Below are 21,145 nucleotides of genomic sequence, written 5' to 3'. Positions count from 1 at the left end.
AGAAAAAAAACCCGGCAAAATGATGTACACAAAAAACTAGAAATGGATAATTAATCTGCCAAATTCAGGAAGGTCAAAAATTCAAATTTTGTGTAATTCCGCGCGCCTTTCAGAGAGCGTTGCGATTGGTTGCGATCACGACCAATCACGACGAAGAGAAAAACGTGGTGACGGACGACTACACAAGCTTCTACATCCACGGTCGGCGTGCCGCGAAGTGCCGCGTCGTGTCCGCTGATCGCCATTACTTGTTGTAGTGCACGTGTTTTTAAAAAGTATCATAATGGCAGAAATCGGTAATATAAACAAATAATCTAAGAACTATAATAAATTCATCTAAATATTCTCAATCTAATGCATTTTTTTTTGGATCCTATTCAATTCATTATAACCCAATTCGAACAAGTTTTTATGTGAACAAAGGCTCGTCGGTGTACTGCTGTAAACACGTGTCTTACGAACATCCGATTGCAATTTTAACAGATAATTACTCAAATATTATATTACAAAAGTATTCATCTGTTCATTTCGTTCAATCGTCTACTATTTTCAATCGTTCGTTCCTCATGTCTGAGTTTCCTTTTCTCGCAAAAATAGGTTATGGATCATCACGCTATATGTGTATTTAAAATATTTTTTTTTTCATACTCTAGAGAAAACGAAGAAGAAGGGAAAGAAAAAAAGCTTGGGGGAGATTCAAACGGCAATGAAATGTCAAATGGAACCGTCTGATGAAATTACAAAATTGGACTGCAAAGACTGGCCATTGTTGTTCAAGGTACATTATACTAAAAATTTATTCCCAAATAATCTTCAGCTCTTTAGGCATCGTAAAATTTAATTTTCAAATGAAAAAATATTGAATCTATAATAAATCTGGTAATTCTATTAAAATTTTAGAATTTGAGCCAGCGCATTGTGCATGATCGAAATTGTAAAAAATTTGGATAAAGTTCTAAAGGCTTATACCTATTTGCATCAATTCAAATGATTGTTCAAATATCTTATTTATGATAACTTACTGGAATATTATCATTATTTGTTATAATGAAATTTCAGAATTTCGACAAAATGATCACCCGCACAAAACACTTTACTCCTTTGACGAGTGGCTCAACGCCTCTTCACAGAACTTTGTCAGAGTACATCAAATCAGGTTGCATAAATTTGGACAAACCTTCAAATCCTTCGTCGCATGAAGTGGTAGCATGGATCAAGAGAATTCTCAAAGTTGAGAAAACAGGGCATTCCGGTACACTAGATCCTAAGGTTTCTGGTTGTCTAATTGTTTGCATAGACAGAGCCACTCGTTTGGCAAAGTCTCAACAGTCGGCAGGGAAAGAATATATTGCAGTTTTTAAGCTCCACTCCGCAGTAGACAACATATTAAAGGTGAGATTGAAAAAAAAAGAAAAGTTTAGAGAAGAAAATAGAAAAATCAATAAAACTGCAAAAGACGTGCTCAAGATTGCACAATTTCCAAACTTAGCATAAAGAAGAATGAATACTTGAAGAAACTCAAACATTTTGTGAGAAATAGTAAATTACCAAACAAGTACCAATTTTTTTGAAACCACGACCCGATTCAAAAATGAACTTACAAAAGCAATTATCAAAAGCAGTTAGCTAGAGGTGAGATTCTCGTGCAACTCTTAACGAAGTCTCAATCGTTTAGATAAATCAAGCGCTGGAAAAATTACGCGGTGCGCTGTTTCAAAGGCCTCCGCTAATATCGGCGGTAAAGCGTCAACTGCGTGTAAGGACGGTGTACGACAGCTGGTTTCTCGATTATGATGCAGATAGGAATATGGGTGTTTTTAAAGTTAAATGCGAGGCTGGATCCTACGTCAGGACGATATGTGTACACTTGGGATTGTTCCTTGGGACTGGATGTCAAATGCAAGAATTGCGAAGAAATCGCTCTGGTGTACAAAGCGAATCGGATAATATGGTGACTATGCATGATATTCTCGATGCTCAGTGGCTGTATGAGAATCACGCTGATGAATCGTATTTGAGACGTGTAATCAAACCTCTCGAAGCACTTCTCGTCAATCACAAGAGGATAATCGTTAAAGACAGTGCGGTATGTATGACTAAATCATTCGAAATTAATAGAAGATATTATTCAAACCAAATCCTCGATTGAGGAAAAATTTACCAAATATATTAATGGAAAAATGAGGCTAATGATAATAAAAACATGTGACATTGGCTATTTTCTTTTTTAGGTAAATGCAATATGCTATGGTGCAAAAATCATGTTGCCTGGTGTTTTGATGTATGACGATGGAATAGAACTGAATCAAGAAATTGTCATTGTCACCACCAAAGGAGAAGCCGTTGCTCTAGGTTTGTGAAATTCCTTTTACTCTTAATATTACAGCTCTCGAAAATATTCGAGATATTAAAAATAAAAATTTTTCACCATTGTTTATATGATTCGGCTGTTTTTGGCCACGATCTAAAACGAAAAAATCAATGAACGGAAAAAACTTATTTATCTGTTTAGGAGTTGCTTTGATGACTTCACCAACGATGTCCGCTTGCGACCATGGTGTGGCAGCAAAAATCAAGCGAGTAATAATGGAGCGAGACGCGTATCCAAGGAAATGGGGTCTCGGACCAAAAGCTTCAATCAAGAAGCGTATGATTGTTGAAGGAAAATTGGACAAGCATGGAAAGCCGAACGAAAATACGCCTTCCGATTGGTTGACCAGTTATAATGATTATTCAGAAATTAAGGTACGTATTTAATTTTCAATTGAGTAAAAACATTTAGTCGATAATAATAATTGAGCGTAAAATCCTCGTTTTAGAGCGAAGAGAAGAACGGTGGAACAGAACTGGCTGGTAAAAAGAGGAAACACGACGAAACAATCGCTGAGACGACTGACGTAGCAGGTGAGGTGAAACAGGAACCTACTGAGATGGAGGTCGATCCACTTACCTCGCCAAAGGATGCAAAGAAGGAGAAGAAGGAAAAGAAGAAAAAGAAAAAGAAGGACAAGCAAGCTGAGGAAGCTGCAGACGAAACTTTACCGACCGAAACAGAAGCTGAAACTCAAGTAAGTTCGAATATGCGAAACAAAATGTAGAGATGAACAAAATCAAAGCTCAATAACACTTGAATCACAAATTATTCATTGACCCATATTTCAAATGCATAATACTACGACCGTTTGCCTGCAGGAAACTCCACAGAAAGAGAAGAAGAAGAAAAAGAAAAAGAGCAAAGACGTCGAGGCACCAGAAGAATCCGAAAACCAATAGGATCATAAAAAGCGCGTCTGTATATTTTCACAAAGCGAACTACGTGATTTGTAGCTCGTCCCTGAGGGTATTTACGAGGAGAAAGAAAAAATTATTTTATAGGAGCAATTTTCGTACCATCTCTTTATGAATTCCTCTGTGTTTTTACACAGAACCTCCTCAAACACGCAAACGCTTGTTTTATTATTTGCGCGCGAATACTTCAAACTCTCGTGTTTCTTACTTTTTTACAGTTCCCGATGAACAGCGAACTTTTGTAATAATCTATGAGGTCCGTGTCTTTGAACACGGAAGAAAAAGAAATGTGAGTTCGAACTTGTTCGTGATAAATGTATATAGAATCGTAATAATTGCGATGGACATCGATTGAAAATAATTGAATCGATTTTTTTCATAGATTTCTTTTGGTTTTTTTTATATATAGACCCGATTTTTCAAGAAAGGCAATTGTGATGAATTTTCATGAAAAATAATAATACCGGTCAAATCCTCGTACCTCAAAACAGATTCTTCCACCAAACATGATTCGAAAAACATATTTTTTTTTTATTGCAAAGTACACCTAAGATGAATATAAATTGATGTTATGGATAAAAAAAACGAAATGGTATCATCTTTCCGGAAAGTGGTTTACTATTTTGAATAAAAAATATTGCATTAAATGAATATCTCTTTGTTTCGACCTTGAACGTAGTGTAATTGTTCTCTAGCATCGATCGATCTCATTTCGGATCCTTAACTTTACGACTCGAGAAGAAAAATAGTTTCAACACCATAAATCCAGTTTTATGTTTTAAAAAAAGTTTTTGTATTCGTTTGTTTTACCTTACAAAGGACGCGTAATATTTTAGTGTTTTTATTCAGTTTTTTGTTGCAATCGTTTCGAAAAAGTTTCTGATACCGATCCGCGCTTATTTGAAAACAACCGTATCGAGCATTGCACCGAGACACTGAACAATGTTGGTCGACATAAGCGTATCGACTTTTTCCTCCAAATGACGTTTTGGATCTTGCTTTCCAACGTTCTTGATCGCCAACTGCTCTGGTGTCATTTTCTCTTCGTCCTCCAAAGCCTGAAAAAGATGTTTGAATCGTACGTGAGCATCTATGGAACTTGAAACTGCATTTTAGAGAATTCTAACAAATGAGCATGTGAACCATAACATGGGAAATTACCTTGTTATAATTCTTAGCAAGTTCAAGCATCTCCGAAACAGTTTGTTCATTGAGTCTGCTGTGTTCAGAGTACTCGGCAAGAGTGAGACCATCCATCCATGTTTTTTTATGCAAATTGAGTAACATTTTCTGTTCCAATTCATTTTTTCGGTAATTAATGCTGATGCTGTAGTAATGACGATTCAAGCCATGAATGAGAGCTTGGACCGAAGGCTTTTGCAAGTGACCGAGATTCGAAGTGGTCTGACGAGGTTCTTGACCCAGGACCTGCAATGAAAACATGGAAATATTCAGGTCTTAGCATTATTTGGATGCTCTTTTCATGCTAAAATGTACGAAGAAGAATCAACAAATCGTGTTACGAAACTAATAACGATAATAACAATTCGGATGTATAATTACCATCATATTAGGATTGATTAATCTAAATGCGTCGATGACAACTTTTCCCTTCACCGACTGAATGGGATCTATAACTACTGCTACAGCTCGTTCACTCAAAGCCTCAAAGGACTGTTGAGTGTTGATGTCAACTCCGGAAAGCCAACAACCGAATCCAGGATGTGAATGGTACCAGCCGACAACCATTTCCGGTCTGCCTGTCTGTTTTAGCATATCCAACATCTTAGCTTGGAATACTGGATCGACGGCTTCTACACTTACACCCTGTAGAAAAAAAAAATTCCAGGATGATAATTCTTCTTTTATTCAAGGGGAATCAAATTCCATATAGATCCTCACCGTTCCAGTTTGTGGCATGGCAAAAACGTCGATTACTCTGACAGTGTAATCGTCAACGAATTCACCCAACATGAGACCCATGACTTCCATTGGCACACCTGCTCTGCCATGTTTTAACATTTTTAACAGAGCCAGAGAGGATATGTATACCTACAAACAAAATTCAATTCATTAATAAGAATTCAAATTTTCCACGACTTAATAAATGCTTACTAAAATGATTATTACAATATTTTGGTGAAAAGCAAAGTAGTTTCGAAGAAATAAAACTTACTTGTTCGGCAGTATCTACTACAGGTGCATCGGAAGGTGGTGGGCCTTGATTCAGTCCTGGCAAACCGCCGCCTAACCGTAGAAGTCGATCCATTTTCGAGTCTGAACGGAAAGTGAAAAAGAAAAAATGAAAAATTTGTAGTTGTTCTATAAAAAATAATCAACTAAAAAATTCGTCAACACTACTCTCACACTGGGTGGCTAAATATTCAACAGCGTTGTGAGCACATTCGAGGTTATGTTTGAGAGTGACAGACGCAAAATTTTTATCTTTACCGTTCTTTTTACGAGAACTCAAATGAAAATAACGCCATACTAACGTACTTACCGATAGAAAATAAACACGGGCTGGAAATACACTGAAGTTTCTTATTTATTTAATAGAGCGTGCTTCTCGAGAACAAAATGTTCATCCCTTTTTCAAAGGGTGATCGCGCACACTGAAAACTGTATACTCTGACAATCTCAAATGTGCAAACTCATGCGCAATGCTTCATGGGTAATGACGTTGTCGTTGGTAATGAAAAACATGGCCTCAGTGGTGGTGGTGGTGGTAGTCGTCTAATAAATAACACCATGGCGGAGACCGCGGAAACGAACGATAATAATAATAAGAAGAAGCTAAATAAGAGTGTACTTCCGAAGCATTTAGGAGGTGGCCCTCACGGGTTAGGTGAGATTTTAAGAAATCCCAACATTATTTCCATTCTTGGATTTATTATTTATTCAAGATTATATTTGAAAGTTGACAAAATTTAGGTTATGCTGGATACCAATTGTATTTTTAGTCATATTTATTAAGAATACGAAAAATGGCAGCTGTATTATTTGAATGTTTATTAATCCAATGTAAAAAAATTATTAAAACGCTTAATTTATTTTAGTTCAAAATAGCTCTCAAGCATTTTGGAGTATCATTTCCCATAGACAATTATTGATCTTAAAAATAAATCTGCAAATTCAATTTGTCGCATAACAAAATTGTATTTCAAAACTAAATCAACTTTGCAGGTGATCCAGATGACAAAAGTCTAAGAAAGATAGAGAGGGATGTTGTTATTATGCAAAAAGTAAGAGAGAGAACAAAAGCTGAGAAATGTCATGTGGAATGGAGAGGTTTGGAAATATAATCGAGTTCATAAAAAATTGAGCCCCGCACATATTTGATCTCAACAGTCAAATTATTGAGTCTGGAATTAATTTTTTTTCTTTTTTCAGCATTTGGAGACTGTGCTGCAGAAAATAAGCTTCTGATGCCATTCCTTTGTAGAAAAGAAAACACGATTTTGAGAGAGTGTTGTGAAAGATGGTATAAAGATGAGGCATTTGTAAAAGAATGTACTGAACAATATCTAGAAGAAAGGAGTGAATACAGAAGGACTGGAATTACAAAGAAACAAAAACAATTTGCAAATCGTATGTCTGGAGGGTTGTCATAGAAATAAAAATATTTAGTCTAATCCATGTTGAATGAATATTTGTTTTTTGAACTGTAAATATACAAATGTAACTACATTTTCGAGCTATACTTTCATTGAAACCTAAACTTCTTTCAGTCGATTGCCAGTCAGTTTTTTTCAGTTTTTCAGCTGATTATTCTCAACGCTCCTTGGCAATATTGAACAAGGCTGCCAAAAGTTCTCACTTTATTTCATAAAAAACTAGTCACTTTGTTGGAGTCTATTAAATTGAATACTTTTTATTTTTATAATCGAAACATTTGAGTTCAATTTACCGACCAGTTTTCAGTATAATATTATTTTAATTGCGTGTGAATGCGATGGCTTATGAAGAATTTTCACATGGAATCACTATCGTCCTCCTCTACAATAATGACGTCTTGCTTTCTTTTGGGATTCCATCTCCTCCACAAGAGTTCTCTAACAGTGAATTCCGAAAGTGATTCGATAGATATCGTATTACCGTTCCGTACGATCGTCGACGGCCAAAGTATTTGTGCAAACAAAATTTCCTGCGAATGAATTTTATTTTCAAAATCCATCAAAATTAACGCCGTAAAGAACATTTTTATTTACCTTCGCTATTGTCTCGGACAATCTCTCCAAACCTATCAATTGTTTCCACGTTATTTGCCGCAGCGATTTCATATCGTCGCGAATCAAAGTATCCGCGTCCATAACTTCTATTACGACGATGTAAGAAGCGTGATAAAATGGAGGTCCCTGCTTGTATAGAACTGAAAATTGAAATAATTTTTTTATCACTCTACACTCCAATTTGAGTTTAATAAAACTGCAAGAAATGAACTAATTCACTTACGAAATTCACCGCCGAATTTCATTCCCGGTTTGACAATCCACCCTTTACTACGAAAATAATGATAAACGATGTACTTCTGAATGAAATATTTGTCCTGTTGTTGAAAATAATTCCAGGCGCTGTTAATACTGACAATGCTCCCGTCGTAATGCATCAATTGGAGGCATCCCAAGCCGTACATGAGAAAAAAAGTTTCCTCAAACGTTAGGTGCAACGTTTCGTTGACTGGAAAACCGTCTTTTTCAATCGTGGGCTTAACGTTCCTCAAATAATTTTCTGTGTCAGAATCGGTGTCTGGAATTACGAGTATTTCGTACGAATTCGATTCTTCTTCAGGTCTCAACTCTCCGCTATCCTCTCGAAAGCCTTGAAAGTCTTCTGCAAGAGTTTGATTGCCGAAAATATGAGCCTCGTTGGAAAGAGGCGATTGCTCGTTGCTCCGATCTTTTTCTACTATTTCACAAATTTCTTCTTCCTCTGTCGAATCTAATAAAACTTCTTCGACGTTTGTAGACTCACTGCAGATTACTGAAGCTTGACTATTTCTATTGTTGCTGTTTTCTATCGAGGAATTTGCTACAAGATCTTCCACCACTGTTTCTAAACGTTTCGTTGGTTGTGTGGAATTCAATTCTTGTAGCTCTTGATCTTCTGCAAGTGCCGTGTGAGAGTCATCATCTTTTTGCATCCTCGGCTCTTCTAACTCTTTGGAAGACACTTTGGAGTCGATATGCAAAGAAATTTGACTGTCTATAATTTCTAAGGAACAGTTATTGTCCACATTTTCTTCCGTTTCCTCACATTTTTCTCCATTCTTTAAATCAACATCCAAGTTTTCTTTGGCACACAATTCAGATGTTTTCTCCTCGTTCTTGTTCTCTCTTGTTTTTTCTAGTGCAGAAAACGTCTCCAAAGTTTCTGCCTGAAGGTCCATTGGACAAGACTGTTTTTCTTCTACCAACTCTAATGACAAATCACTGTTCATTCCACCCTGCATGTCCATTTCTAAACTCTCTTGATTCGCATCAGCATTTAATTTTTCCAACTCTTCGAGCCATTGCTGTCTCCTTCTCCATTGACGATTTCTCACAATTGGTGGTGTTCCAAAACGCCTTCTACCAAAGGATGGGAAACTCCTCGATAAGGATCCTTTTCCAAAAAATCCCTATTTAATCAGGAAGTAAACATTCTGAATTAAAAGTCAAGGAAGAGTTATACTATTGTTTGTTACAAATATAGTAGTTAGATGAAATGTCGGAAAAACTAAAATCAAGAACTCTGAGCATAAGCGATAACAATATTGAAAAATATGAAAAATCAAACTTTTCTAAAGAATCATTTACAGGGTATAAAAATACTTGCCATTGAATAAACGGCATCCATCTCAATTGGATCAACGATGCAAGTTCCTGAGGCACTAAGATGAGCTGTATAAATTCTCCATTCTCCATTTTCGTTTGTACTTATGGGCAGCGAAGGTTGAACCTGTAAGCGGACACGCTTCTTCTTTTTTGGTTCTCTCAAGTCCATCATTTTTAATTTCTACAATAATTCATAATCTGAAAGACAAGATAATTTTCAATGATTTTACTGTTAACATTTCCAAACGATCGATTTCTCATTCATATTATTTGTTATGATGATGGACCGGAATTTTGGAGATTCCAAATTTGACTGAAGTGTTTCAGTCAAAATGGGAAGAATTCGTGTTTTAGGAGAATTATAATTTCCGCATAATTTCCTTATTTGAATGTTTCGAAACTTTTACTGTCACAGAGACGTCTTTCCGCGTATTCTACTCGGTTATGGGAATAATAACAGTAAAATTGACATTGTGCATGAGATATGCGGCGTAAAGTGTAATTGCTCGTAACTGTTCCTGAACCAATGTTATTGTAGAATGAAATTCAGTTTTCTATTCTAAAATTTTGGTTGTTGGTTGTTTATTCGGCCAAAGATCTGTTCACGATATGGGAGAATAAATAAGACACAACGAAAATAGAAAGGAAATTATATGGATTAATTACAAAATTATCTGGTCCGAGACTTGAAAAAAGATGCTGCCGCGTTTCTAGATATCTCATAACCACAAAATTCAGTATTCCATAGTAGATAATTCTGTTTTGACGTGCGAGTTTCGCGAGATCAGCCTGTGCATGTAAAATATACAAATATACATTTGTACGTAGTGTCGCGATGGCCGCCAACGCGGAACGACGATGCGCGTCAGTCAGACTCATACTTGTTATCACGATAAAAGAATAGATAAAAAGTTAATGAAACAACATGCGAGTAAGATTTTTCGATGTTTCGACAAAACTGATAAGCTGACGAATCGTCACATTATTTTTTCGACAAACCGGGGGCCCAGTGTTGCAGCAAAAGTGGCAAATTTTTTTTCACTTTAATTATGATCTAAAAATCTGAGTGCCTTTTCTGAGAATTTTCTTGTTCATTGACATACGTGAATGAATGAACTATGGTCAAATCGTGATTTAAATCGTTGAATAGTATTTTCAATCAATACGTAAATAATGTTGAATGAGTGTTGCGATCCAATCAAAAAAAAATTCAAAAGCGTCCAGATGGTTCGGCATTCTTGACGATATGTTAAGACTCGCAGAATCTCGAGTGGAAGTCGTGAGTTATTTATATTGGACGTAGGCGTCTTTGGTGAACTGTTCTATCAAGTTTTCTTTTTTTCCACAAACGCATAATTTCCGATCGAAGTTTAGCAGTTGAATTTCTATAATATTATTTAAAAATGGAGCATAGTCGCGACAGGGTAGTTGCAAATGGTGATAACAAAGATCGTGAGGTAGATTGGTCCAGATTTGGACTCAACAGGCATCAAAATGACAGGAGAAATGGTACAAGAGAAAATTCCACTTACGACGGATTTGGTCCAGACATTTATCCTACGGGTGCTAATGAACTCTTCGCTCAAGAATATGTGAGTTGAGTTATATTTTTTTCACACAGAATGAAATGCATGATTTCCATTAATTTTAGAAAAAAACATTGATATATGTATGGTAAAATTATCACTTTAATTTATATTATCATTTTTTGTATTTAGATGTTCAATTAAAGAAATTTCAGCACTACCTTCATTTACTATGTCTTAAAGGAATACTTTCCTTTACGGTACAGTTAGTGTGACATAAATGAAATTTCTGATTTCTATATTTTATTTTTGTACTAATATTTTGTTATTGTTAACTCCCTTCATTGAAGTATGTGTCGGTTGAATGAATGAAATAATAGTTTAAAAAATATAGTTTTTTGACAACTTCACTTGTTTTTTACAGAATGCAGATCCTTGGTGGAAATCAAACTTTTTTGTTTCCCAACCCGTTCTTTTTGGCACATGGGACGGAGTATTTACTTCATGCCTCATAAATATTTTTGGGGTCATAGTTTTCCTGAGATCAGGCTGGATTGTTGGTCAAGCTGGAGCCCTCAATGCTGTGATCATAATTTTGTCAACTGGTATGCCAAGTTGTAGAATACTGTATTCAATTATTCGAAATGAAAAAAATTCAGAGTTATCAATAAATTGACAAAAAAAATTCTCTGCGTTCCCATGACGCATAGCTCAACATCATGAATAATTGTAAAGTTGAAATATTGGTAGAAATTTGTGATTCAAATGTAAAGATAGCATCCTGCAGAATAATATGCGAATGAATAATGAGCAAATAGGTAATGTCACATTTGCATTTAGTTCATATCCATATAAAATCATTTTTATCTCGATTTCATTCTAAACGTGCTGAATTTTTTGTTTCAGTTTGCGTTGCCTTGGTCACTGTACTTTCTGCAGTAGGAATCTGTGAAAGATGTAGAGTAGAAAGTGGAGGCGTGTATTTTCTTTTATCTCATGTTCTTGGCTCAAGATTTGGGGGATCGATCGGTTTACTCTATTGTTTTGGTCAGGTAATTACTCAAAATTATTTTCGTTCTCCTCATTAGAATATTTTTCCTTCACCCTTCATTATGAACTGGTGATTTGAAAATCCATTTATTGGGGACAGAAAGCTGGACTTTAATGTATTTACATATTTCTAGGCTGTTGGTTGTGCCCTGAATGTTTTGGGTTTCGGTGAATCAATGGCCGGTCTGGTTGGCATGGAATCGGCCTGGGCTCAACGAGGCTTTGCTTGTGCCGCTGTCATTCTTCTTTCTGTAATAAACGTTGCTGGTGTGAAATGGGTTGTAAAACTTCAATTCGTTTTGTTACTCATTTTGTTGTTTGCCGGAATTGATTTCATAGTTGGAAGTTTCACCCACATTGACCCAAGTAATAATAAGTTTTAGAAAAATTCAGTTTAATAATTCTCTTGATAGCTGAGTCAACGATATGAGATGAACGAATATTTCATTGGCTATTTTTCACTTTGCCTTCCAACAGAGGCTGGATTCGAGGGTTGGTTCACCGGAAACCTGCGAAATAACACATTCGCCGCTTATGAAGGTGGCGAGGGGTGGTTCACTGTTTTTGGAGTATTTTTCCCAACTGTAACCGGAGTTTTGGCAGGTATAAATATGAGTGGGGACCTGAGACAACCCTCAACCGACATACCAAATGGAACGTTGGCTGCTCTTGGAACAGGGTACAAAATTTATTCAAATATCGTCATGGCAGTTGTTCAGTGAACGAATGTGATGGGAAATTATTTCAATTATTTCCCTTTTGACTTTAATGTTCCTTAAAATTTTCCAGAACTGTTCTCTATTTAGTATTTTCACTGTTTCTCGCTGCAACTTGTACCCGAGCAGCCCTACTAAATGACTTCATGATTGCTTCGACGGTCTCAGCTTTCTCAGTTCTGTTGTTAGCTGGCCTCTACGTCTCTTCGTTCAGCAGTTGTTTAGGTGCAATGTACGGAACGCCTCGAGTCCTGCAATCGATCGCTGGACAGAATGTTATTCCGGGCATGAACTGTCTTCAACGTGGGGTAAAAAATTGATTTCTTATTTGCAAACATTTCGGCTCTCCTAAATCGAGCACCTGCTACATTCGCCTTCGCACCTGTTTTTCTAATTGAAAACACATTTTCTCGTTGCAGCGAGGACCGAACAAAGTGCCAGTCTACGCGATGATCGTCGTCGCAGCTGTAACCCTCGCCTTCATAATAACCGGCCAAATAAATACTCTCGCGCCAATCGTCACGATGCCTTTTTTACTCACTTACGCTTGTATGGATTACGCATATTTTGCACTCGCTCAAACGTTTGACCTTCAGCATACCCGAGAACAAAGATTCCAAGCTCAGACACCGACTTTCGAGAGAAATTATGGATCTTCTGGTCGACAGGACAGCATAGCCGAAATTGATAACGATTTGGACACCCTTTTCCCGGAGAGAATACGTCACAAGAATCTTGTAGTGAGCTAATCAAAAGTTTCATTATTTTTATGAGTCTCGAAGCAATTCAAATTTCATTGTAAATCATTAATTTCAAAATAGAAAAAAAATACGACGCGCTGTCTTTTATTTCATATGTTTCAAAATTTTATCTCACAGCGCAATCCAAGTATTTCGGAAAGTACGGGCTATCCCGATTCTTCACCCAGCGTTGAGGAAAACGGTAGTGTCGCTGATCCACCCGTACGGAAGCCACACATTCATGGAAAACTGGGCAACTGGTACAGCCCACTTTGTAATCGATGGTTTTCACTGATTGGTGTAAGTTTGCCAAGATGTTTGAATGGATTGATCGATCACTGTTCATAAGCAATCCTGATATTTCGAAACGACAGAAAGTTTTAATATTTTTTAAATTTCAGGCTCTCGTTAAAATATTGATAATGTTTCTTGTTCACTGGGGTTACGCTATGGCCAACATAGTCGTCGTATTCCTCGTCTGGAGTTACGTTGGGCATGCGAACCCCGCGGTTAAACCTGGGGTCTCTGCGGAATTCAGGTTTTTCGAGTGGCTCAGAATTTCGATTCTCAGACTCATGGGGTGAGCATTTCTTAAGGAATTGACTTTTCTCAAATCAATATTTTCAATTGATTACTCGCTCTAATATTCAACACAATTTTTTCGGTACAGAAGAAAAGTCTACGATTACGAGCAAATCGTAGTGACCCCCGTCCATCCCGGAGTGGAAACGTCTTCGGCACAATTGAACGAAGAGAACGAAGACTTTGCTGGTAGAAGGCGATATCATCAAACTTCGACAGTAACCGGCCAATACGTGAACGTCGATTGAGGTTGAAGAATCGGCGACTCTTGACAACTTCCGTCGAACCGGAAGTTCAATACTTTACTAAATATCACCACTTACGAGATGCGCACAACGTCAAATAAGACAAAACTTATACATTTATGAACGAAAGAAGGAACTGAAAACACATGAACCGATATCGCACCGCCTAAAGAAGCTGCCGTTTTACGCAGGCCACTGTCGGAAGTGGCCTGCGTAACGCAACGATTACGTAATACGGGCAAAAAATCAACGCAAAAAGGGTCCATTATCCGTCTGCGTCTTTCGTTGTATCGTTTTCTTTTTTTTTCAATTTTTTTCTTAGCCTGCAGTTCGAAATTTGAGATTAATAATTTATTAATTAAATAACTAAAGTGGATGCTTCGATACGTAAATTAAACGTAAGTTTAACCGAATATAATTAATTCAACGGTACAAACCAGGCTGAGAATCGGCTTACGTAGTCCGGGATGCATTTTTTTCTTGTCTCTAATAAAATACTCTGTAAATAAAACGTGATATACAAACTTATATATCATATGAAAACAAAAATATATATATATATATATATTTATACATTATTTAACATTTTTACAAGTCGTAACGAGGAGAAACTTGCACGGGTGTACTTTGATACCAAAATAATAAACAAATGTTTCATTCACAATGCTTTTTATTGTGTTTAATCATCCCTTTAAGTTATATTCGAAGAACTTCTAAATGAAAAAATCAATTGAAAAAAGCTAAACTCCAAATCATTGAAATTCGTTATAAACTAAAAAAAAATCAAGCAAAAATATAATTGACCGTTTGATGACGAACTCTGATAAATTGAATTTGAATTTAACGAAATGAGTGGAGTTTGATATTTTTTTTTATCGAAGTCAAAAAGGATCTGAAAATAGTAGCTTTTCAATAATCTCTTCTGTGATTCATCAAAGGTGGTGGTGATTATGTCAAGATCGCCATTGGCTTCTCAGAATTGAAGTAGAAAAGACCACTGAAAAGAGTTTCTATGTTTTACTGATTTATCAACCTATCGCCAAAATTGGGATAGGTCTTCAAAAATTAAACACACACACAGGGAGACCTGGTCAAGGCACGTACTCGAGGCCGAATTAAGACTCAAAGCCGAGTACTGTACCCATCGAGGTCTCCAACCAGAAAATTTTATCTGGTTGAACAACTGTACATGGTTCGAGAGAGCACAGAGGCAACAATATTCACTTCGAGGCTCTGGTGTATATAAACACTTTGAGAATTCGAGAGAAATATACTGTCGCTAGCCGCGCTTCATCAAGAAGGTGAATGAATCATTCTACCTATCTAATCAAGTCATGCGACAAGAATAGATTGGAAAAGATTCTTTCTCCTTACTCAATGTACCAAGAACCTTCCAGTATCACATGTTACTGTGTGTCGTTTGGGTGTTTTGTGGACGTTTGGATAGCTTTCGACTGGTTGGGTGCGAGTTGTTCGTTGGTCGACACGGAATCGAATTTATTAAGGCTCAAGCTATGCATCGCTGACGAGAAATTAATGTTTCATCGCCACCTCGCGAATATTTTGCGAACTAGCGCCTGATAAACTTGCATAAAGCGCACTTTTGCGCATGCGCAAAGAATTGTTTATTCAGTCGAGCGCAGTCGAGCGTCCCGCACGGCGCACACGCGATATTTCATTTTGTAATTTTGCATTTGGCAAAACAGGAAACAATCTTAAACATTGGTCGGTCACGAAGTACTTCGCGTTATCCTACGTCAATATCAATGACACTAAATAAATAAGTAACCACGACTGCATGCATGCAGTACATCGATGCATCGAGAATTTCGCGTTTACGTATATATCAGTTGTTGGTCTAGTCCATCAAGTCCCGAGGCCCGAGGCCATCATCATTCGTTTATTATTTCGATCTCGATGTTTCACTGATTAATATAACTATAGTGAGTTACACAATGGTTACACGGACAGTGCAGTTTATGGCGGGAAAAAAAGGACGCTGTTTTTGGAATCAGCAAAAATAAAGAAACATCGACTAAGACGACTTTCAGTCTACGATGTACTGAAGTGGAAATGAATACGAAGAATGTACGAAAAATGTACATAAGAACAAAGGTATGTAAAAATTTGTGAGCGAAAAATAATGTGTTTCTCGATAGAGTAACGTCGATAGATTAATTAAAGGTTATGGTTGCAAAAGTGAGAAATAATAACATGTCAAGAGTTTTACAATTCTTTATACATTTTAAACGTAAAAATTTCACGTACACCTTGATGCAACAACTTATTTATATTGTCCAATAAAATGAGATAATTATAGGCAAATAGGAAAAAAGCCGTGATTTTTCGATATTCCGTAAATTTGTTGATTTGAAATGCTAATAGTAGTAGAGGAATGCATACCGATTGTACGATCTCGTGACTGTCTTGCATAGGCAATTGAATAGGCACGCTAGAAAAGCATAAATTTTCGTGGTGCAATGATCGGAGGAAATAGCAAAGATAACGACGGGAACATTCTCGCCTCGAAGTACAGAGAAACCCACCCTCTCCTACAGCGTTGTGTTCACACGAGTAACGTGTTTAAACGCTCCCCTCTCCAATTTCTCTTCGCAGCATAGTAAGTAAAAGGACCGCGAGCGCTGAAGTGCATTGGTGTAAGCTTCCAAGTGAGAGGGAAGGAGCAAGCGAGAGGGAATTAACCACTTCGGTAAACCACGAGATCGCTACCTTCGTGACCGCCAACCGAACCATCCAGGGACCGCGCATATGCGGTTGTTTTAATACACAAGTTACGCAGATATTATTTTATATATGAACGCTTCTGAATGCACTCAAAAATAAATTCCACCACATTTACGTGTCCCAAGCTCCTACTTTTAAAAAGTTGCTCAATTCTAGTCCACTCATAAGCGCGTAGCGATTTCTAGAGTCGGGCGTAACAGGCGCACGGAAAGTACTCGAGGCTCGGACGCCCCCGAACACTTTCGAATTCTATTTGAACGAATATTCGACATTTTTGGACAACAGACGATTTAATATCGTACCCGAAATTTTAGGACCATTCGACGATGATGAAACTTCTATGATTTATTTTCAGAACACTTTCCATCGTACAGTAGATATCGTTAATGTAATATTAGTTAGTGCAATCTGGAGATAGAGGTTAGGGTAACATTGATTTCGGAAATTTAAAAAAAGAACAAATTTTTCGTGTTTTCAATAAAAAAAATCAATAAAATTATTTTCCGATATTTATTAAAACCAGTTCCGCAAAGAATCGTTCCTCCGCACGGTCAGACTCTCATTCGATTATGTCGCTCAGTCCCAAATAATATTTTGGTAAATACGCAACACCTGGTTGGGCGCTTTCATCGCGATATAAAGGGAGCTATTTCATTGCACGAAAAGCCGTGACGTTCGTGCAAAGGAATAAGCTGCTACCTTGTGAAGTGATATGTAAATGTAAACACAAGGGGTCGCTGCGCTGTTTTGGTTCGAGCTTTACGAGCGGCAATTCTCGACGGTCGTCAGTCTTGTCGTGTCGTAACAGGCAGGTCTGGGCGAACGTGAGGCGAACGTAGTCGTGCACGGTTTTCTTTTATTTGCATATACGATTATAACTGCAATCTGCTAGCTTTTATTCTTTATAAAACATTCGGCAATTTAGTTGATGGAAAGGTGACAAGACGAAACGAGAAGATGCGATGTTTGTACGAGTTGCGACGAGTTTTATTCCTTGCTTTTTGTTTTATTCCACTTCGGAGTTTCTCATCCTGCATGGAAACCGATTTTATGAATTTCTTAATAGCGCCCCGGGTCACCCTGACCCGGACGACGTGCTCTCTAAATAGTATTTCGGTGAAATTTTTAGTTGAATCAGAATCGGAAATATCCGTGAAGTTGAGGTTATGAGGCGTTCGAAATCGCACCATCTTTTTCCATTTTTGAGACACCTTGAAAGTTTCAACACGCGCAGAATAAAATATTCGGCATTATAATTGAGTGTGAAAAGTTTGTATTTATTCAGAGAACAACGAAGTATCTTTTTCGTTGAAATCCGAGCCTACGTTAAAAATTCATCGATTCGATTTTTCAATATTTTTAATTCTACTGCCAAGTCAGAATTTACGCAACAGAAAACGTTCATAAAAAATGGTGTAAAAGCGTTGAGATCGATGCGACCTGAAATGTCTCTTCGAGGCTGAGCGTGTGATGAATATCTATGTTTTTTCGTCCAGTGGGAATGCTGTCCGGAGGGACTCGCATATTCGATTCCGAAGCGTCGAAATCTTTCCCGAAAAAGTTCGTTTCTGAGACAAAACCTGCTAAAATCGATTGGGGGGGGGATGAACTTTTCTCGAGGGTCCTTCGTAAAGCATCTGAAATTTCTCCATAACCTCACTTCTCGGATCAAGCCTTTTCTCTTTGTTTCAAATGGTCCGAATAATTTGTTGTCCGCCGTTATCGCTCTGATGCTTGCAAACGTGGTATCGGACTTGACAACCGCACGGTGTTCCTTCAAACGTGAAATCTTTAACAAAAACACTGTTTCCGCGACTGTTTTACGTTTTCTCGAGAAATGATCAATCGTTCGAGATTATTAACACCTTCGCACCGATGTTTTCAGCGGATCCCCGGCGTCCGGCGCACTGTGACGTATCGAACGAGAAGCTTTGGGTTGAGGGCGAGTGTGTACGCGATGCACGCTGAGGCTTCGGGACGGGTTCGCCCGCGGAGGTTCGACTGGTGTACGAGAGCGGAGGGTGGCGGACGGGTGGCGCGCGAGAGTCGAGTTTCGATAGGAGGATAGCGGGAGTGGAAGTAGAGGTGGTGAGTGCCGTTGGGATACGGTCCGATGCCACGAGAATTTCTCTCGGCTGGAGCTTCAGTCCGCGACTGGCGAGCGACGTGCGTTTACGGTCGGAGCTTCACAGCGGTGGCTGGGACGGCTTCGGCTTCGGCTCGGTGTCGGTGAGCGGAGAATCTTTTCACTTTTTCTCTTCTCTATCTTTTCAATGTATATTCACACCTGAAATGATAAAACCTCGATCGCCGGTGCGAGATTGACCACGTCCACGGGGCTTGAAAAATCACATTAATAAGCACTTTTCACAGCTGAAAATAACCTTTCGAAATATTTTGTTTTCCAACCCTGTGAACAACGCGAGAACGAGGAAACTTTTCAACGCACATCGAGCAATATTTTTCGTTCTTTTTCGATGTTTCTGTTGTTCGAGTCACTCCCGCCGATGCCGCTCGTCCAGAGCCCGCTTTTCTCCCCACTTTCATTCGCTTTTTTACTCCCTTTTGCAAACTCGTACAACTCCACGTGACACATGAAAAAACACGGAGAGCTCGCGAGCAGGAAATTCCGAGGACAAGCGGCGGGGGAACGTAGTAAAACGCGCTTTCATTCAAGGCTCTCACGTGGCACGCTGATCGCCGCACAAAGTTTGAGTACCTTGAGGGAGGGCCGGCTGCCGCGGTCCCATGCCTTATGCATATATACGTTTATATAAACTCTTCGATGTATATGTATATCGTCAGCCTGCATAATGTAACTATCCGGAAAGAGCGATCGTGAGAATTTCCGGTTATGGAAAGTTTGCCGGCCAAGTTGAGGCTCCCGCACGGGAAAATTATGTTCGAGAGTCGGCTAATCAACTTCTCCGAAGCTTTTCACAAGTGCCCATTTTACTATCGTACACACGAATTGTAATACGAGAAATTCGACGTCTCTTTTGCTGCCGAATCTCCCTAATCGTTTGACGAATCGCGCGGTGCTTTCCTCATTTATTATTTTCCGCCTTTTCCTTCTTTCCTTTTTTCAATTTTTCATTGTTAAATAATATTTAATCCGAACGAATTTAGATGAATTGTTTGAAAATTTTGGAAAAATGTCGATAAAGTCTGACCAAAATTCCGAGCGAGACTAGCTCGATCGAACGAATTGTTTCGTTGTTTCAATTTTTCGGAGGAAAACAACTTTTCTCGCAGTTCCCGTCTCGGGTCGTCAACAGCCCACCGAAAGTTCGGACTAATTTTTTTCATTTTTTTTCATTAAATTGGTTCCACTGTTCAGTTGAACTTTTTGTTCGATCGGCAAGTTCGAGGGAAATAAATCGCGAAAAAATTCTCAACTCGACTTTCGTAAGCGGAAATGCAATAATCGTTTTCTGCGGTGCCTGGAAAAAGGTGGGAAACTGCAGATCCAAGAGCGTTGATATTCCGACCGGTGTAATTCGCTTATTAGTGCGCAAACGTCGAAACGGTCCATTCGTCAGGCGAATAAAGTCGGCGAATCGTGCGCGGTGGACGTGGTCAATCGGTGATGTGAAGTTTCAGTGTTTACTCTTAAGAAATTCGTTCCCGAGCATGAACCCAATAACATCGAACCGGTGAATAAACGTTTCGGGGTCAAAAGTCCATCATTGCTATGGGAAAATGATTCTCTTCGATCTCCATTTTGATATCGTTTTCCAGAAATCATTGCTGGACAAAAACGACGCGTTTTAGCGGTGAACGTACAACGAAATGTTTATTCATTTCTCCACATTGACATTTCCCCGAATTCTGTCTGATAAACTTGATGATAAAGGGCCGAACGATTTTTGAATGGTAAGTAACAATTATTCTTCGCTGGAAACACTGAATAAGCTGAAAAAATTTGTATTCTGATATTTTGACGAAGCCAACAGAGGAGAATTCGGAAATGGCGCGGTGCGATGAAAATTTGACGAAACGATCGTTCCCCCGTCGATCAATCGCCACGCGTTTTCCATCGTAGCGTTGGAAATACCGGACTAGGAATGTGCTCAATTTCGAATTCACCGAAAATATATCCTCGGTGTAATTCCTCGAGTCGAAATTGGTTTCGATTTCCCGAAAACAAGCAAAAAACGCTGGCTATTTATTCACTGTGGTAAAAAGAGTTTCGAGTTTCAACAGGGATTTCGAAGGGAATTCAATTCCCGTTTTGCAGCTCAACTACCGGGTCATTTTATTTCGATACGAATCTGTCGCTCGCCAGTCGGAAGATTCCTCGTCCCAGAAAATCAGAAGGGCAAACAGCTCATTTCTATAGTACGATGCAGAATTACTGGTACGAAATGACGCTGCACGGTCACAATTACGGACCACAAACATAACAACGCTTCGACTTAACCCCACATGAAATTT

The 21,145-nt window shown here is 38.3% G+C and overlaps 6 protein-coding genes across 11 annotated transcripts in view; 4 read left to right on the top strand and 2 right to left on the bottom strand.

Annotated features, from left to right (window-relative positions):
- Positions 1-172: 172 nt before the first annotated feature.
- On the top strand, positions 173-3,939 carry Nop60B (dyskerin pseudouridine synthase 1 Nop60B). The gene is made up of 8 exons (XM_043418745.1): positions 173-296; positions 654-778; positions 1,060-1,392; positions 1,676-2,086; positions 2,232-2,352; positions 2,513-2,745; positions 2,820-3,068; positions 3,193-3,939. Exons 1-8 carry the CDS (start codon positions 284-286, stop codon positions 3,271-3,273), a joined length of 1,566 nt encoding a protein of 521 aa, XP_043274680.1. The 5' UTR covers positions 173-283; the 3' UTR covers positions 3,274-3,939.
- A 118-nt stretch (positions 3,940-4,057) lies between these two features.
- Rpn11 (regulatory particle non-ATPase 11) lies at positions 4,058-5,934 on the bottom strand. The gene is made up of 6 exons (XM_043418746.1): positions 5,792-5,934; positions 5,465-5,565; positions 5,191-5,340; positions 4,852-5,115; positions 4,450-4,716; positions 4,058-4,346 (listed from the first exon to the last, which is right to left on the bottom strand). The coding sequence occupies exons 2-6, from the start codon at positions 5,555-5,557 to the stop codon at positions 4,185-4,187; spliced, it is 936 nt and encodes a 311-aa protein (XP_043274681.1). The 5' UTR covers positions 5,558-5,565; positions 5,792-5,934; the 3' UTR covers positions 4,058-4,184.
- Positions 5,932-6,978, top strand: LOC122410545 (COX assembly mitochondrial protein homolog). The gene is made up of 3 exons (XM_043418747.1): positions 5,932-6,136; positions 6,475-6,579; positions 6,682-6,978. The coding sequence occupies exons 1-3, from the start codon at positions 5,959-5,961 to the stop codon at positions 6,900-6,902; spliced, it is 504 nt and encodes a 167-aa protein (XP_043274682.1). The 5' UTR covers positions 5,932-5,958; the 3' UTR covers positions 6,903-6,978.
- Tsen2 (tRNA splicing endonuclease subunit 2) lies at positions 6,924-11,154 on the bottom strand. 3 transcript variants are annotated; one of them, XM_043418743.1, is made up of 5 exons: positions 11,042-11,154; positions 9,106-9,302; positions 7,744-8,908; positions 7,500-7,660; positions 6,924-7,435 (listed from the first exon to the last, which is right to left on the bottom strand). In XM_043418743.1, the coding sequence occupies exons 2-5, from the start codon at positions 9,274-9,276 to the stop codon at positions 7,262-7,264; spliced, it is 1,671 nt and encodes a 556-aa protein (XP_043274678.1). In that variant the 5' UTR covers positions 9,277-9,302; positions 11,042-11,154; the 3' UTR covers positions 6,924-7,261. The 3 variants fall into 3 exon arrangements, with proteins under 3 accessions (XP_043274678.1, XP_043274677.1, XP_043274679.1); XM_043418742.1 differs by lacking the exon at positions 11,042-11,154 and adding an exon at positions 9,771-9,911; XM_043418744.1 differs by lacking the exon at positions 11,042-11,154 and adding an exon at positions 9,392-9,591.
- LOC122410540 (solute carrier family 12 member 8) lies at positions 9,935-14,627 on the top strand. Its single transcript, XM_043418741.1, has 10 exons — positions 9,935-10,696; positions 11,055-11,235; positions 11,537-11,682; positions 11,815-12,046; positions 12,158-12,359; positions 12,470-12,704; positions 12,816-13,136; positions 13,275-13,436; positions 13,538-13,716; positions 13,807-14,627. Exons 1-10 carry the CDS (start codon positions 10,508-10,510, stop codon positions 13,964-13,966), a joined length of 2,007 nt encoding a protein of 668 aa, XP_043274676.1. The 5' UTR covers positions 9,935-10,507; the 3' UTR covers positions 13,967-14,627.
- A 4,173-nt stretch (positions 14,628-18,800) lies between these two features.
- Dscam3 (Down syndrome cell adhesion molecule 3) overlaps positions 18,801-21,145 on the top strand; it is a 137,712-nt gene continuing 135,367 nt past the window's right edge. For 3 of the 4 annotated variants that reach the window (XM_043418755.1, XM_043418753.1, XM_043418756.1), the window contains exon 1: positions 18,801-18,937. The gene's annotated coding sequence lies outside the window, so the exon portion shown is untranslated. Of the gene's footprint in view, positions 18,938-20,569; positions 20,585-21,145 lie in introns of those variants that run through there. The other variant, XM_043418754.1, reaches the window with a different exon arrangement.

This window comes from Venturia canescens, chromosome 5 (genome assembly GCF_019457755.1).
Source record: "Venturia canescens isolate UGA chromosome 5, ASM1945775v1, whole genome shotgun sequence".
NCBI classification, from domain to species: domain Eukaryota; kingdom Metazoa; phylum Arthropoda; class Insecta; order Hymenoptera; family Ichneumonidae; genus Venturia; species Venturia canescens.
Note: the sequence above shows the minus strand (reverse complement) of the source record. Positions and strands in the feature narration are given on the sequence as shown.